General features: G+C 30.6%; 1 protein-coding gene across 1 annotated transcript in view; it reads left to right on the top strand.

Moving 5' to 3' along the window:
• Positions 1-18,733, top strand: part of LOC109602171 (potassium channel subfamily T member 2) — a 258,306-nt gene that overhangs the window by 203,037 nt on the left and 36,536 nt on the right. Inside the window, exons 3-7 of the mRNA XM_049962408.1 lie at positions 8,513-8,592; positions 9,535-9,634; positions 12,013-12,211; positions 16,346-16,420; positions 16,487-16,570. Of these exons, the coding sequence (XP_049818365.1) occupies positions 8,513-8,592; positions 9,535-9,634; positions 12,013-12,211; positions 16,346-16,420; positions 16,487-16,570 (538 nt within the window). The remainder of the gene's footprint in view (positions 1-8,512; positions 8,593-9,534; positions 9,635-12,012; positions 12,212-16,345; positions 16,421-16,486; positions 16,571-18,733) is intronic.

The following is an 18,733-nucleotide window of genomic DNA, read 5'->3' as shown; positions in this document are numbered from 1 at the left end:
TGCATTTTATATAAAATGTTATGTGAATTCATTTTAACAGCCTGTTGTAGAAAATATTATTTTTGTATTTGCTATTTTAAATTTTATTGTGCTTTGTTTAAAACTCAGACCTTTTAGTTTTAAAAATTGTTTTCGTTGTAAAAAGTTAATAAAATCATTTGTATAGAATATTTATTGTGAATGTTAAATAATAATAAATTACTTTATAAATTAAATTTCAATATTTATTTTTAATATCTCACATGCGATTATTTTGACTAAATTATTATATAATTATATAATTAATTTAAACTCAAGAATTTTTTGTAATGTGTACGAATGTACACTGTTCCAAGAAATATTATAATAATTGATTATTATTAATATTTTATGAAAACATACATTTTTATATATTTATGTAAAAATAAGTTTTTATTTATAATTGTTACAAAAAAAAATCTTGAAAAATATTTTTTTTCTATAAAAAAAAAATTAACAAAATTTGGTGTTTAAAAAAAATTAAAATTTGAACTAAATTTGAGTATTTCCACCTCTACTATGAGTGACAACCACACATCTTCTGTTTATACACGTAGAAGACGCTCCACATACTCTAAGTTATTTGGACGGTTAGGATGGTCCCTTAAACGTTTTTCAACAATGTCCCAGATATATTTTATTGGGTTAAGTTCTGGACTGTGAGCTGGCCAGGCCATAGCATTAATCCCAAAGTCAGCAAAACAATTTCGGATAACATGGATTGTATGTAATCGTGCATTAGTAAAAAATTTGGACCCATAAAAGGGGCATTTAGCACGACATGCATTTCTAAAATGTCTAAAATGTAACGCTCAGCATTAAGGTTCCCATTATTTATCACCATCAAGTTAAAGGAATGTCTCCCCACACCATAATTGTGCCCCCCACCAAATAAGGAGGTATTTACGATGTTTACACAAACCGTTATCTCAAAGTTAAAAGTCTCTAAAAATTAATTTGAGCAGGAATTATTGCACGTTTTCTATCCTAATCTTATTACCAATCTCTTTACTTAAATACAAAAGTTTATTTACAAAATTATAGTTGGTGCGTTCATTTCTTGAAACAGGATATAATGAACTATCTAATAACATAAACCTTTATTATCATTTACAAAAATTTAAGAGTGAAATTACTTATTTCTTTTTTATAATGTGATAAATTCACTACCAGCATGTAATAGAAATTCGTAACTGTAGTCAAAGTTAACATTACTATTTATTAACATAATTTAATCCATGTAAGAACATTGCCGTCTGTTTCGAAATTACAGCCGAGAAAATATACGAGTTTCTAAACGATTTACGATAGAATATTACGAGATCGCGTCTGAAATACGTTTTGTTCCTGCGGGAATTCGAGGACTACAACTCTAAAACTTCCTGCTTAAATTTATCTGATACGCCAATAATAATTTTTAATAATCCATCATTTTACTTACTTGTGCCTGTTATAAATTTGTTGAGAAAAGTTTGATGGTTTGGACCCTCGTACGATAAAAAAGGCCTACAAGAGTTTGCCAGTGTGGATTCGTATTTAATTCGAATAAATTTTACTAGTACGTTCTGAACGTTTTACGATGCCCCACCGAAAGTTTTGCCATTTTTGAAACCCTCCACGAGAAACGCAACAATAAAAGCAGATAATAGAAAATGTACGTAAGTGCATTTATCCGTTTATTCCATAACCGTTTTGAGTGCAGAATGAAAAGAGCAACCGACCTTCGAGCTTCACTAGCCGTAATTTACTCACAAAGGATTAATGAACACGAATTGAATAATCAACTGGCTGCACAAAAGAAGGCTTAACATTTCGCCCCGTCCGTTTCTGTGGCTTAAAAGCTTCGTTCCGCATACCATCTATTTAGCAATATTAATGGACCCCGTATCAGTCGTACAAACAAAATAACGACGTGTGTTGCATAGGAATATTATTTAATACCCACACACAATACAACTTGTGAGGTGTAATCGAAGATTTCGATGTTGACTCGAAAAAAGGAGAAAATACGCATCGCATCCGTGGAACAAATACATAAAATAAAAAACAAATGTGAAGAAAAGCGCATAAAAGGACCATAACAGTCTGATCTTATTACACGCAGAGTGTAACTACCATCATCTGGTTGGTTTGTTTGTTACTTGGCAAATACATCGAGAACTGCGGGCGTGACCAGAATTTATACTTTTAACGTCGTTCCAACGGCCATTCCGGACGTCTCCTTGTTTTCTTAACGTTGTCTTTGTAAATCTTCCGTAATTTCTCCGTTGGCGCTTTCACGAGGTGAATTATGTTTCTGGGTTTTCATCGTGTTGTTGTTGGGTGCATTAAAAATTTGTGAATGGTGCAAGCAACATGGGTTAAGTAAATTACATTTGATTTACAGGCAAAATTTGAAAGTTTCCTTTTACATTATTTATTTATTTATTTACTAATTTTTTTGTTATTGAATAATGGCAAATTATTAATTTTTCGTGTATCATTTTATTTAATGTGGTCTCCAGAATAAACTGCTGGTCCAATTGAGATAAATTATATATTTTAATAAGATAAATAAAATATGTATCCAATGGTACCTAATATGTTTCGATTGGAACAGAAATCGTTAAGTTACAACTTCAGGAAGTTCATATTTCATGCAATTTTTGACGATATTAAGTCACACTCGTCATCTGAATAATTTAATAAATATTTCTAATATTTCAATTTGTGTTTTTTTTTATTAAATTACAAACATTTCAAGTCCTGATAGACTAAAATCGGACACATAAGGAAAATGTTATGATATAAAAGAAATAAACGAATATTTGAATTTACTGTCGAACTACGTAAAGAGCTTTGAGTTGAACTTTTACGTACATTTTCTATTGGTTGAATATTCTCAAATAAGAAATCAGTGATCGTCTGCCATCATTTGGTCGACCTTTAAACTTTGTTATTTTCTTTCAATTTCAATCTTGTGTTGGTGAAACTTTTCACTTTGTTTATCGTTTTGTTTAACTAGATTTATTGGGAAGAAAAAGAAATTATTGAAGAAAAAATAAATCTTAATTGTTTTATTTGAATTTGGAAATTGGAACTAAATATTTTAGTAGGAATATGTCTTAGAATCAATGAAAATTAATTGAAACATGAGGCATTTGCCGAATTGATCGCCTAACTAAAATATCTGTAAAGCCATTAATTTTCAACAATTCATTTTTGACGTACACATTAACTAAGAACCATCCCTAAGGAGTCATTATTAATATTGACAAATTATACAGGATGTTTCTTATTTACGAATAAGTTTGTGAAGCTTAAAACATTAATAATTTATTAATTAATATTTTATTAACATTGATCAATTAAATAATCTCTGTTAATACTCATTTTATGTATAGAGAATACTTAAACCACTGTAAAGTTTTTTAATATTTAATCTAATTATGCTAAAACATACGTGGTTGTCCATTAAAAATAACGTTTTAATATGGACAATCAATTTGTGAGCACTAATGATGATTCTTTATAGGATAGTCCTTGGTTAACGTGTATGTCAAAAATAACTTTTAACCATCACAATTGGTTACTTCACAGATACTTAAACCATCAATATGCCAAAATTTTGGGGAAAAAAATAACTCAAAATCTTTTGGGTTTAAGTATAGGACATACGGTCCGCGTCAGATCTGCAGTTACATCCATTTTATTTGAAATTATATGTAGAATTTTAAAATCTATAAATACACAAAGTGTTCCATTGAAAATAACAAAGTTATAGATATTTTAACATACATAAAATTAAACATAAATAACGAACAGCCCATATACAATAGGAAAAGCGTTTGACCCGTCTGAATTTAGTGTCCCATGGTGGGAGTCTCTTTTTGTACTGTATATGTTGGGGTCACTAATAATGATTCCTTATGAGATAGTTATTGATTAACGTAATTAAATGTGCCAAAAATGAATTTTCAAACGTCAAAATTTATTGTTTTACAGATATTTTAATCAAACCATTAATCTGTCAAAATTTTTGAAAAAAAAATAGTCTCAAACATTAGCTTTCATTAGGTTCAGTCTGTCCCATGGTGGGAGTCTTTTTTTGTACTGTATATGTTGGGGTCACTAATAATGATTCCTTATGAGATAGTTATTGATTAACGTAATTAAATGTGCCAAAAATGAATTTTCAAACGTCAAAATTTATTGTTTTACAGATATTTTAATCAGACCATTAATCTGTCAAAATTTTTGAAAAAAAAAATAGTCTCAAACATTAGGTTTCATTAGGTTCATCATCTTGGTTTCTTTTTTCTATCTTAGAATTTTTATTTTTGGACTACGTAAAAATCCTAATTTCATGAAATTTGAAGTCTTATTACTTGTTATTACATAGTTATTTTTCTTCTGTTAGATACGAATTATGTACAGGTAAACAGGTAATTTAATTTTCTTTCTAACGAATGATATTCATCTCAATAGAGCTTGTCGTTAGTTCTGGAGACAGGTTTAAGTAGAATAAAAAAACAAAACACAAATTTGCCATTATCTAGGTGATTTACCTTAATGAAAAAAAATAATATGATTTTCGTGTTCAGAGCACAACATAAAATAATCCCTAATAAAGTTTCTTCATTACAAACAATAAGTTAATTATCTATATGCTCAAATAATCATTATTAAGAGACTAAATAATTTATAAAAGCTAGTGACTGAAAATGCACATTATAAAATATTCATATGAGCTCATTTACAAGAGTAGTCTCACAAATGAACGCAAATAATTTAAACCACCAATTGTTGTCAGAACGGTACATAAATTCCAAACTAATGCCGTACAGTACAAATTTGGGTAAGGAAATCAATTCAAAATTACTCAGACTTTATTAGCAATCTTAGACTCCGTACACATTGTAATTAAATAACGTACGTTCGAGAAGATTGATGATTCGCATCACATGTAGACCATTAATCCCACCGTGTCGAGTGAAAAATTGCGGGACAATTATTAATCAATGTTAAAATTTGAAACGGACGTTTTTTTTTTTGTGGTCCCGCCGATTTAATTTCGACTCACTTCGAAAAACTTAATTGATACACAAAATTGAAAATTATGGACCACTGTCAAGAGCAGCTGGCAGTTTCGAATTAATTACGCCCGACCGCACCATTTTTATCACTGATTGACTGGTAAACATATTTTAACCTCCCGGCCACGGGTGCATCACCATCAAAATTTCGTTCGCGGTATTAAAAATAATTATTAACTCCGGTCGGACACGTCGGCTGACGTTTTAATACTGGAGCAGTGTCGAAAGGATTGCCCAATTAACCCACGCCATGATTACATTTAATGTACACTTTTACGGGAGATGTTGGGTTTTTGCTCTGGTTTTAAATAATTTAAATGCTAGACAATTTAAAATGCATGGGATACATAATTGATCGACGTTTTAAAGGATTGATGTGCTAAAACTGACGTTATCGGTGCTGGCACAAAACCCATTTGTTCGACTGTGGTTTGATGTATTGCGACATTCGACTGTAAAATGCTATAAATCTCATTCGGGCAATTAATACGGGGAAAACCAGGAATTTACTTATTAGCTCTGAAGTTTCCCTTTACTACTTCCGGGAAAGGAATTCCTTAGCACGATTTTGTTTACCAATTATTCAATTATAAGCGAATTGTACAGGTGACAAGTTGTCAGCGATGTACGCCTATTAACAAATCATATTGTTCAACGCTGATTTAATTTCGTCTATTGATCGACGAAATTGAAAATAATGGACGAATGTCCGGTTCAACTGACAGTTTTAAATTCGGCGAATGCGTTTTTTCCCTAATTCCGTTATCGGTGTTTATGCGCTGCAATTTGTGTTCAATAAAAGCGATATATTGATATGGTTTTAACTGCAGTTTAAGCTAAAATAATTTTAGCCGTTTCGAGCAGTTTAGTGACTGTTTAATTGAACTGGAAACAGTCATTGTTTCGGACGCGTATTAAAAATCATCTACAAATATTCATAGACTGAATATGTATTTTTATGGTTTATGGAAAACGTTTTTAATTCAGATTTAATTACTACGTCGGGTTTGAATGGATGGTTGCATAAAAATAACCTGGTTGACAGATACAATTAAATAAAGGCACTTTCAAATGTATAGAATTAATTTTGATATGTCCGACTCTTTCTAAAAAATTTATGAAATCTGATATTTAACAGAACTTATTTATTTGATCTTATATAACAAAAATTTCATAATATTATTGTTAAAAGCTTTTTTTTATTTTAAATTCAATTATATAATGTAAATTTCCTGCTATTATATCCTAATTGAAAATTTAATATTAACTAAACTAATATTATTATAAGAAATAAACCATAAAATTTATATAAATAAAAGATCAAAATTCAAGTTATTTAAATTCCACTTTCCACCATGATATATTTAAGTAAATTTTATTTATTTTTGTAAATTTTGATAAGTAAATTTAAAATATGGATTTATTTTTTAATATAATTAAGATCATATAATATTTCTATAATTATTAATTTATTAGAATTAATTTTAGCAAATAAAGATGATTTAAAAATTTTAATTTTTTAGTAAACCGAATAACCTTTTTACCAAATTACCTAATGACCCAATAGATAATAATTAAATAATTAATATGAAATAAGGCCATAAAATTTATATAAATATATATATATAAGCTTTTCAAATTCCACTTGTCCAATGTTCCACTACAATGTTACCTGACAGAGGTCTCTGACTATCACTTAATTTTAGTTATTATTAGTAAAAAACAGCATAATGTCACTTTTGTACAAATGGTGTCTTATATAATTGTTTTGTGCCATAACAAAGAAATTTAGTTACGTTAATAAACAAATGAGAAAACCGATATTTTCATTCATACACAACACCACTAAAATCGATATATTTGAGTAAAATTTATTTATTTTTGTAAATTTTGATAAGTAAATTTAAAATATGGATATATTTTTTTAATATATCCATATGATATTTTTATAATTATTCATTTAATAGAATTAATTTTAGCAAATAAAGGTGATTTACAATTTATATAAAAACTAAACAAAATTTTACGTTTTTTAATTTTTTAGTAAACAGAATTACCTTGTATTCAAGTTACCAAATTATCTAATGACCGTATTACCTAATGACTTGATTACCTTGTGACCAAACTGATTTGTGACAAATTACTTAATGATCGAATTATCTTGTGACCAAATTATCTAATGACCGAATAACCTTATGACCAAATTACTAAATGACTCAATTACATTATGACTAAATTACCATATGACTAGGTTTAGAAACGTCCTCAGGATGTACTTGTACCATTTGATAATATATTGAAAAATGTATAATTTGTAGAATAAATATAAATTTTATATAATATTCTCTACCTAGAATTTTATAAAGCTGTATTCAATCTTCTAGACGTAATAAAAAATCCACTTTTTTGTGTGAACAACAAAAATTTCAAAATAAATATGTTTCTTTTTTATTATTTCTTGTAGAAAGCTCTTAGAAGCTCTTTCATTTATTTTAAAGGCAAATTTCAGTATGTAATAAAAATCTTCCTACTATTATTTCCTAATTGAAAGGAGATAATTTGTGGATTTTTGTATGTTGAAAACAAAATCCATATTCACTAAAATAGCAAAATTTTGTGAAATTTATCAATGGTCAACATAAATTAATAATACTTTAATCAAATAACGTATTTTATACTTTTTACTTTATAAAAAAGCAATATTAAATATTTCAAATTTTTTGTGATAATTATACCTGTGAAAAAAGCAACGTAAAACATTTTTCATTTGCCTGAAGAGGAGCATTTAAAAAAATCAACTAATAATAAAGTTATAAAACCGTCATTCAAAAGGAAAACTGTACTCGGTTCACATTTGCATTTCAAAAACATCCATGCGGATAAGTAACCGCATCCAGAAAGAGGCGGATGAAATCGTGGATGAAAAAATTCTCATCGGTATGACCTGAGAGACGTCGAGAGACGCATGTGAAATCGGATTCCCACAAGATCGATGCTTGCGGAACATAAAACAAACATGTTAAAATTTAAAACTCCTGTCGAACGTCTCTAATATTAATATAAAGAAAAAACTGCGCACTGGTTTAGCAAATGGAAAATAAGATTGGGGGGCCCGGTGCTGGAAATGAAGACATAAAATAAAGGGTATCGTTTAATGTACGAATCGATACGAGGCCACAAATTCCATAAACATATTTATCGTTGTACGAAATACGGGCTTAAGTAGAACATTAGCTTTCGAAAACGGTCTCCCGAAATATATAACAAGTTTGGCCGGTCCCGCGGCGGGTTTCTCATCAATACCGTATAGGATTTCGCTTATAAAGTTATAAAACTTTGTTATAGCATTTACCGAACGTCAGTCTGGGAGTTGAACCGAAACTTTCTGGTGCTAATTCGTTTATATCTTTTTGTTGCAGGGTTCGAGTCGAATACTACGTCAATGAAAATACCTTTAAGGAACGACTGCAGTTGTACTTCATCAAAAATCAAAGATCTAGTAAGTATTAGTATAATCGTTATATCGTCTCAAACAGATAGAGGATTGTTTGTAAGACATGTGGAAGTGGTAAATGTAAAATTTGCCCGGAATCTCCTTTGATCTTTTTCTTTGTACACACATTGACACCCACATAAAATGTTCGTAGTAACGTTATAGTAAAGTTATACAAAAGACTTTGAAATGATCCAACGTTTTGTTCGTAACTCGTTATTGGATAAACCAACTGAACTAAACCGGGGTAGAATTTTAACGACCTGCAAAATTGTGTTTGCATTAAACAATTCAATTTTCTCTTCGGAAAACTTTCCGGTGCTCAATTAAGATTTAATAATATTCGAGCGCGAAAGTCGATACCTTTAGATTTCAACAAAATTCGTTTTATTTTCAGTCAATCGATGATTAAACTTCGATTTTTTTTTTTGCGAAATTCTGATTTGTGCTTTTCGTATCATAGTAAAAGTAATTAAATTGTCAACTTTCAATGGCAAAGCTGCTGTTTTCAATATCCCACCGAGTTCCAATTACATGAAGATGAATGACTATCCGGTCATCCTTTGTAAGCGGACCGAAGAACCTACTCGAATACGATCTTGACCGTCACATGTGATTTAATTAAGTTTAAAGCATTTTATAAAAAAATCCAACAATTGTTTTGTCGACAATACTAACAAATTATTTTAAAGTAAAATATTTTTTTGTTGGTACTTATTTTTGCCGCTATTAATTATTTATTTAGTGCAATTTGTTATTAAAACTAATTGGATCAATCAACGTAACTATGTCACTATGTTTCTTCCCTTTCATTTTGGGGGTAGTGCAGCATAAATTCACTATAATTTACCTCAATTTCCCGCAAATAAACTACATTTCCGGTTAATCCGGTCAATCCAATCGATAGTTGTGTACTTACATTAACCCGGAATTTCTCTCTTGTTGCAGGTCTTAGGATACGAATAGCAAATTTATTTTTTAAGCTGCTGACATGCATTTTGTACATAATACGTGTGATTACGGACCTCGATCCCACTTATGCAGCATGGTAAGTGAATTTTTATATTTTTCCCTACAATTTAATATGAATGGCTTGCACGAGTTCGTGTTTATAAAAATTGTTTTGTTAATATGGATTCTAATATCCGTATTGTCGGCGTGTTCGTATTTTTTTTTAATAAATGACCTCATTTGAAAAATATGTTTTTATAATTTCAGTCTTAATTATTACATCCATGAAAGCGATGTGAATTCTTTTGAAATCAAAAATTGTATGTGAGCACTTCTCACATTTATTCAATATGAAACACGTAACTCATCTCCAATTACAATTTTGCTTCCTACACGAATTTCAATCTTCCAAATGCAATTGATCATATTTTTTTTAAAGGTCAGAAGTATTATCACATCTATTTCATTTTTTCGTTATTTTTTAAAATAAAAGTCTGTCATTTTAAATCTAATTCACTATTCACTATTAAATCTAATTCGTTAATCTAACTTCTGGTGTCCTGGTGACACTAGTTTACAAACTGAAAAAAATAAATTATATACCGTTATACCTAAAAAATTCACAATAAATTTTTGTAATATTTTTTTTAATTTCCGGAGTTGCTCTGAAATTTTTTAATATAACTCGAGATCTAATTAAACGATTTGGTTAAACAAGCATTCAAATTAAAGATAAATAAATATGTTATGACTTTCATTTTAATAAATTTTAGCTTGGTCCAACAGTTCAGTTAACAGCGATTTTAATAACTTAATAACATTCTGTTGTTATGAAAAAATGATGCGGAAAATACATATCGTGCAGGAAGTTATAGAAATCACAAATCAAAGTTTGTTTAGACAAATCGGTCAATTATATCTCGAGTTATACTCCAAAATATCATTGCAACTTCAACAAATTTTCAAGAAACCATTTTTGAAAATAATTCTATAAAAAATATTAAGCGTGGGATATAAAAGATTAAACAGCTGTAAATTAGTGTAATTTGAATGAAATATTTCTCGGAACTCTAGGGGAATCCCAAATTCCGTTGTCAACCGTAACTTAATAACTTCCTTTGATCAGTCATTGCATTTAAGTGACAATTTAGAATAACTAATCTCCTTTTGAAGAAATCTTTTAAAGGACTTTGAAAGGAAAACGAAAAATAAAATAAAATTATGTCATTTCAGTGTCTGTAACGACTGATGTAAAAAGGGCATGGATCAAAGAAAACTCTTTCTTTTGATTCTAAGTTTATCGACTTGTCGTCAGTCAAATTGATGTTAAACATTTTTTAATGTTTAACATGTCACCACAACTTTATTTTAAGAGATTCGGTTATTTTCTTAGATCACGTTCTTAATTTTGTCTTTTTTCAAACATTAAAACTGAAATATCTCAAAAACGGCTGTAATAATTAAAATTAATCAAGAGTATCAATTTGTATGAATTGTGCAAAGAATGCGAAAAGCTTAATGGCTTTAAATATTCTTCATGGTTAAGTAATTTTTGAAAACCGAAAATAAGATTAAAATAAACCATGAAAAAAACATTTATTTAGATTTTCTTCATTATTGGACGTATTAAACATTCTCATATTTTAAAAAATATTAAATGGCGTAGAAAAACAGATTTTTCTGATAAACTAATGAACTTAGACCCCCAGGGTCCCTTTCTTTGTGTTTTTCACCTATTTTAGAAACACCTTGTACAATCAAATGTATTAAGTACATATCTAATTGGTACATTAAAAAGAAAAATTAAATTTTCTGTTGTCAGTAGTGTTAAATCTCTTAAGGGCCCTTATAGGAACTTTTTCTTTCCCTTCTTCTCTGGGGTATTTTTATTAATAATATTTTTTATAGTTTTTAAGATATCGAAGCTCAACAGTATTTATAAAAGAGTTTTTTTAATATTTGTTTAATCTGCTGAAAATGATGTGTGTTTTAAATAAACTTTATTAAAGGTCATTTGGTACTCACTTAATGAGTTCATAAACTGTTTTGTGGCTTATACACAAACTATTTATTCTGAAGCTTAAATGTTGTAATATGTGCAACATAATATAAGTTCTGACAGCAGACGCTTATGTGTGATGAGCTACACAAATTGTCATTATGTGGAACTGCACCGTTATTAATTCGAATGAAATTAAACTGAAGCACCTGATTTATTACTAAATATATTAAAATAATTTTATCTACAATTATTTTTCATTGAGTTAGTTAATTTTATAATAATTCATTTCATGGTAATCATTATAAAATCGAAATTGGGCAATAAATAATATGTACCAACCTAAAATGCACCAATTAGACAATAATTTATGTGAAACAACAATTTGTTTAGCGTATTTACTCACACAAATAATTCAACACAATTCACAATTCAGTAAATTACGATGGATTTCAGAATGCATTTTTGGTTTACAGTTATGGATGCACGCCGGGAAACAAAACCGAATACATCATATCAGCCAACTTGACAGAAGAAAAATTTCAAGAAAACCCGATAATCAATTGGGATGCGATTCTGTGGGTGAACCGCCCCCTCGAACTTTGGATCGTGCAGGTCATCCTGGCCATAATCAGCCTCACCGAGGCTCTCTTACTAGCTTATCTCGGATACAAGGTAAACGAATAAAAACAATTTTAATATCTCCAACTCCAAATCGTCGGGTATCCCGCCAAGCAATCCGTTCCAGGATTGCGTTAACGTCGTGCAATATAAAATAAACCTTATTCCCGCATCGTAAGAATTGCGTTCAACCGTCCCGCTGTTTCGAGTTCGAAGAACTCCTCGCAAAAATTTAATCTCCAGACGGAACGCAAATATCAACGGGAACGTAAATATCGCAGCCGGGGATGCAATGGAGAGGATTTGTTTGTATTGTGTAGTTGGGGATGGGTTTTGTATTTTTTTTACGACCCCGGTTTATGTGCATAATTCAACAAATTCGGTTACAATTGTGTCATGAAGCTTGCTTGACATACGATTTCCATTTAGTCGGGGTTATGGTGTACGGGTTTAATATCGTAATTAATGCTTTATTCGCGTATCTGGGGCTGTTATTACTGGGTTGTGTTAAAATTTAATGAAAATTATACACAATTGTAAAAATTGAAGCAACAATTCCGCCGTTTTATAAGTGCGTTTTATCAAAATTGTTCGTTGCATCGGACGAATTCAAATGTCCTTTAAAAAATTTCCATAAACTTCATAGCATGGAACTAAAAGAGCGTCAACAGGTGTATCGATTGACTAGCACTGCTGCTTGCGCCGTTTGTCTTCAGTCATTGTTATTTACTATGTGGCCCACTATCAACGAAGTAGTAGAAAAATAATCAATAATCCCCTCAAATAGTAGTAACCTACTTTCAGACACCGGCAACAACAAATTAACGACATGGAAACTCCCCAAATCAACCTATACTGAAGCTCAGTTTCAAAAGTATTGCACCACCCTGTAAATGACCAATTTACTTTAATTAAATTTTATTCAAACAGTACCTTTGAAGTTTTTGGGTCAAAGAATTAAAAAGCCAAAAGTGTAAACAATTATATGCTAATCTCAATTTTAATCAAAAGAAGCATTTAACTGTGTAACAATAAACATTTAATGAAGTTCAAAAATCATAAAAATGTCCGGATTATCCATTAACTAATGAAACACGTTTACGAATAATCTTTCACGAGGAAGGTTTGTCACATTATGGTTACGAGGATTATTCAACGGTGCAATGAAAGGAGTTCTGAAGAAGTTAGACAATACAGGTATACAGTCCAAATAATTATGAGAACTAGGTGGATAACTAATAGCATTCTGAGAAGTCATTATCAGGTTACATAGTAACAGTAATATGAAGGATTGTTGCTAGTTGATTAAGGCCTAAAAATCTTTCAGGCTATTACTTAGACATAGGACATCAAAGATAGAATGGTTCACCAAAATAGTCTTTAGCCTCGATGGTTAATTGTCCTTTTTTTAAACGAAAAGAGGATAGGTCTTTTTGCTTCGTACTTTTCCAATAGTAAACAATAAGTAGCATTTAATAATTTAGTTCTCCTCAACTTATTCCTCTTTCAGGCGTGCCACAAAGTTCAAATTTCGAACTTCCTCTATTTCTACTGTTCATTAATGACTTTAAATTTCGAAGCTATTTTTCACTGATGATACGAAATATTCATATCATCTTCGGTGAGCCAAAAAAATCGGAAAAGTCCTCCTCAGTTATCCATTCTTTCTTCATTTCCCTGTGGCAAAATCCATATTTCGTCATTACTTGAACGTACAAAAAATGTCTATTGACATTTTTTGTAGGAAATTGAACACTCGATAAAAAAAGTAACTTACAATTTTTTCATAACTTTTGCCCTTTACAAGATATCGGAGGTCAAAATTTGAAGAATTTAATAAAAATTTCTTTGTTGTTTATAAATTTTATCGTAGATAATTAAATTTTATAAAATACTCAACATATATTTTTGTAGGAAATTAAATGCTAAATTAATTAAATACTCTAATCACTTAGAAGATATTCGCATCCGTTTAATTATGAATAGATAATGAATTCAGATAATTCATTATCTATTTAAGAAAAAAAAATGTTTTTTTATTTAAGAAATATCATTAAAAATTAATAATAATGAAGTAAGTAAATATATTAAAACACACCTCTTAATTATTTGGTTACATTTATATACAAAAAGAGACAACTCAGGAGCTTCAAAAACTATGTATGCAATGTAGAAAAGTAACGAGAAACACAGATATGAAAAAAGAGGTTACCAAAAAGGTGGTTACCAACTAAACTAAATTAAAAATATTCAATTTTAAATTTTGTGGAAAGATAATTGAGTCACATTTTAAATACACTCGTTGAAAAATATTAAATAACGATATTAAATTATGAAAAGAAAATATTGTTAAGAAATTGATTACTTCGAAATAAAAGATAACTAAATTAGATACTGTTATTCTGTCAAAATAAACTCAATTTTTTGTGAATATTTTCAAAATTCATGACTAAATTTAAAATATTTATTATGTTAAATAACTATTAAAATCAGTACACATGGGATTCGAATGCGAATATTTTCTAAACGTTTAGAGTAATCGATTAATCACAGGGGACCTTTTTTGTAGAGCGTTTAATTTCCTACAAAAATATGTATTGGGCATTTTATAATGTTTACTTACCTATGATTAATAAAATTTGGAAGTTAAATTTTTCAAATTTTGACCTCCTACCTCCTAAATAGTAAGAGAAAAAATTGTAAGGAATCTTTCTTGTAGAGCATTTAATTTTCTACAAAAAATGTAAATAGAAATTTTCTATATGATCAAATAATGGCGAGATATGGATTTTGCCATATGGAACTGAAGAAAAAAAGGAAAACTGAGATGAGGAGAATTGATTAGAAAGTATTTTGAAACAAAAGAAAAAGCACAATTTAAATATCTATTAAAATAAACCAATATGAATATGCGACCTATTAAAATTATCTCTTGAAAAATTATTATTAAGGTTTTTGAAATTTGTTGATGTTATATATATATATATATATATATATATATATATATATATATATATATATATATATATAGAATATATTTTACTACTATTTCTTTGTAACTTATTATTCTCAATTTAATAATCTTAAAGCATTTTTATCATGCTTTATTATGAGTTATTTACTGATGTGGAATAATAGGTAGTACAAAAACAACAATTTTTTATTATATTACAAAATCAAATTACAGCGTACTGCAAGACTTTCGAAACCGAGAAAACCTTAAAAAAGAGAAAAAGAAAACTTCTGTGTAGCCCCGCACATTTTATGTACCCGCACACTAATACCTACTTTAAAATAAAGCCCGTATTAAATTCAGGTAAAGCCAAGCGAGAAATTGCCGGTATAACATGATCGATTGACCTCTGATCCGTGTCCGTATCTTCCTTCTAAATTGACGGACATCTGTACACGTCGATCCCGTCCTTTTAACAAACGACGGATCCGACACAACAACGCACGTCGCGACGCCCCGCATACACCTTTCATAAATTACATTTGCGTTGTTGTTCGGGGGCGGCCGGCCGTCCTTGATCTTTGCCACAATTCGAACGTGATCAATTTCAATATCGCACGATTTACATCGTCGAAAAACATCGCCGATGGAACCTGATCTGGTTCTTCGGTAATCGCATTTGTGAGCCACCAGAAATATAATTTGTTTGTACGCGATGTGAAACTATGTGGGAAGAGAAAATGCGGAGACACTTCATTTGGGCGGTGAGTGGTCGGCCGGGGCTTTTGTTTCGAGGATAAGATGAGATCATTAAGGTGGGATGCGTGTGTGGCTTCCGCCGACATCCGGGCCTCTTTATTAAATAATCTTTCGATGGAGCATCGTTTTGTCTCTCTTACTGTACTCCGTCCTGATTTTAGGGCTCCCGCTAATGGAACGGCTCGGCGGGACAAGTGGCTTTTTTTCTGTTTCGGAGTTGTTGCTTCTGAAGCGTCTACCGATATTAATGTTGTTACGGGAACACGACGGACGAACTCGTCTTCAAGTCTTATTTCGCAAACTTTAACCTTTTCGCGTTGCATTTCAAAATAATTATAATCTACATACGCTCTCCATTTATATTAAACCGCATCGCGGGGATGAATTATTCATCCGGGAAACTCGCCGCCGCATCCGCAGACGAAACCGTATCAAGTGCAGAGATGTATCGTTCATTCGTGCGTTTTATTTTCCAGGGTAACATATGGCAACAGCTGCTGTCATTTCACTTCATCTTAGAAATAATGAATACAATTCCGTTTACGTTAACAGTAAGTATGACTCAGGCGCCTTTTTGACTGTTTTTATTAATTCAATGGATGTTTGTTCTGTTACAGCTTTTTTACCCTCCATTGAGGAACGTGTTCATCCCCGTATTTCTAAATTGTTGGTTAGCGAAGCATTCATTAGAAAATATGTTCGTAAGTATCTTAGGAAAACCACATAATATACTGGTTTAGGGGGCCATTTTGCCTTTCATGTCCCACTATGATTTTTATTTTTGAAGTTGAAGTTGCATCGACATTTTTGTGTATAACTCGAGATCTAATTCACCGATTTGGCTCTATTCTTCCAATAATCTGCTTGTATGAGAAATCTAATGTGATCTGCCATCATGGCTTTATCACAAAAACTGTGATCAAATTGTATTACAGATTCTGTTTTCTGCATTAGTACGAAGCTAATTGGAGTATTGCAGTATTGTCTGGAATTTCATTTATACTTGCCATCAAATTAGCCTGGAATCTATTCAACGAAGACACCTTAAGTACTTCAGCTTTGGTAAGAACACCGATCACTATCTATTACTGCAAGAACTTATTGCTAGCAACAAGAGAACGTATCTTGTCAATATACTACATGGCAAAATTGATTGTTCTTGTGTACTAGCCAATATTGGATTTAACGTGCCAAGACTTAATTCAAGAAGCAGCGTTTCTCTCACCAAACCAAGAGACAGAACCAATGTTGTACTAAAAAGCCCAGTTTCTCAAATGTACACAAATGCTAACAAACATTGCAATATATACATCAGCCGAAAAAAATAAAATAATTAAAATCTATGAATGAAGTAGAAAAAGTGATATTAAAAAACACATGCTCACTACTTCATAATTCTTCAGCAAATCGTCAACGATATCATTATAGTTTAGGCTTTTATGGTTGCCAAGAAAATTGTCAACAAGCTTCAACAAATTCCACGCTGCAGCTTCAACAGATCAAGTGCGTGAAAAATCCCTGAAAATGGATCTCAAGTCAACAAATGCTTCACCATCTTTGTTTTGTTTTCTAACTAATTTTTTGATGAATTAGCACTTGGATTTTTTCTCGTCGATTTGGGCGATATAAGTGACGAATACTGAGAAGTGTTTAACCAATAAATGAAAGGCAAGGAGCGACTGTATAACTGGTTTTGGGATATAGCCATGATGGGAGTTCACATTCGGTTTTCCATTTGAAAAATTGATTACGGTAATAATAATAGATAAAAAAAGAAACCGGAATTATTTATGGTACAGTTTTATTATACCAAAGGTAGATTTAATTTCAATTGTTTCAACAAAAATGAGAAGAAACCTAACCAAAAACCAAATTTATAATTTCATAATTTATCGTTCGATTTTCATTTTTAGTAGTGTATTTTTTTCATAAAACTTCCAGCACGATTTATGAGTATCGATTTTTGCCTGAAAAATAAACTTTATCATATTATTAAAATCGCAGACATCTGAACTATTGGACTAATCTCAAAATTATATAAATGAACGTTGTGGAATGTTCATTTACCTTTAATTTGAATGCTTATGTAGCCAAATTGGTCAATTAAATTTCGAGTTATAGTCAAAAATGTCGAAACAACTTCGAAAATTGAAACAAGAAAACAAAAATTCATTGTTTCAATGTAAAACAAATAGAACCAAAATTTATAGGAAGAGTGGGATATAAAGGGTAGATATTTTTCAAATTGTAAACTAGTAAACTATAAACGAGTATTGAAAGTGTATCTGCAGAAACATTTACATATTAATGTCAACTAGTTTTATACCCACAGACATACATTAAGGCACTAAATCCACGGATTAATTGGAAACACGGACCCGTCCTCTTATTTATGGCTCCATTCGGAATGCCGAAAGGAATTTTACTACTGTCAGGATTAATTGAATTCAACTTTCGGTGCACAGCTAATTGGTACACGGACCCATCAAATCTGCACATTATCAATCTTAACGGATCTTAATAATGCAACGAGGTTGCGAAATAAAGTCCGGATTAAATTTCTTTTGACCCAGATCCGATGTTTTATGTTGCGGTAACAAAGGTGCATGGTTTTGCTTTATTTTCCAACCTTTGTACTGTTAACTGGAACCGAGTCGTAAGCTTTGCACTGATGCTAAGAGACTTTAATCTTAAAGTTAACGGGAGAAAGAAAAAACTTTATGCATGGCGTATTTGTTTAAAGTTCAAGCGTTATTAAGCGTTTGCGTTTTTAAGTAGCTATTTATGGAAAAAAGGGGATTTAGTGCCTTTGCATCATTCAACTTTCAATCACCAATGCATGTTTTGCGGTCCCAATTGATGGG

The sequence above is a fragment of the Aethina tumida genome, chromosome 2 (assembly GCF_024364675.1).
Source record: "Aethina tumida isolate Nest 87 chromosome 2, icAetTumi1.1, whole genome shotgun sequence".
Taxonomy (NCBI): domain Eukaryota; kingdom Metazoa; phylum Arthropoda; class Insecta; order Coleoptera; family Nitidulidae; genus Aethina; species Aethina tumida.
Note: the sequence above shows the minus strand (reverse complement) of the source record. Positions and strands in the feature narration are given on the sequence as shown.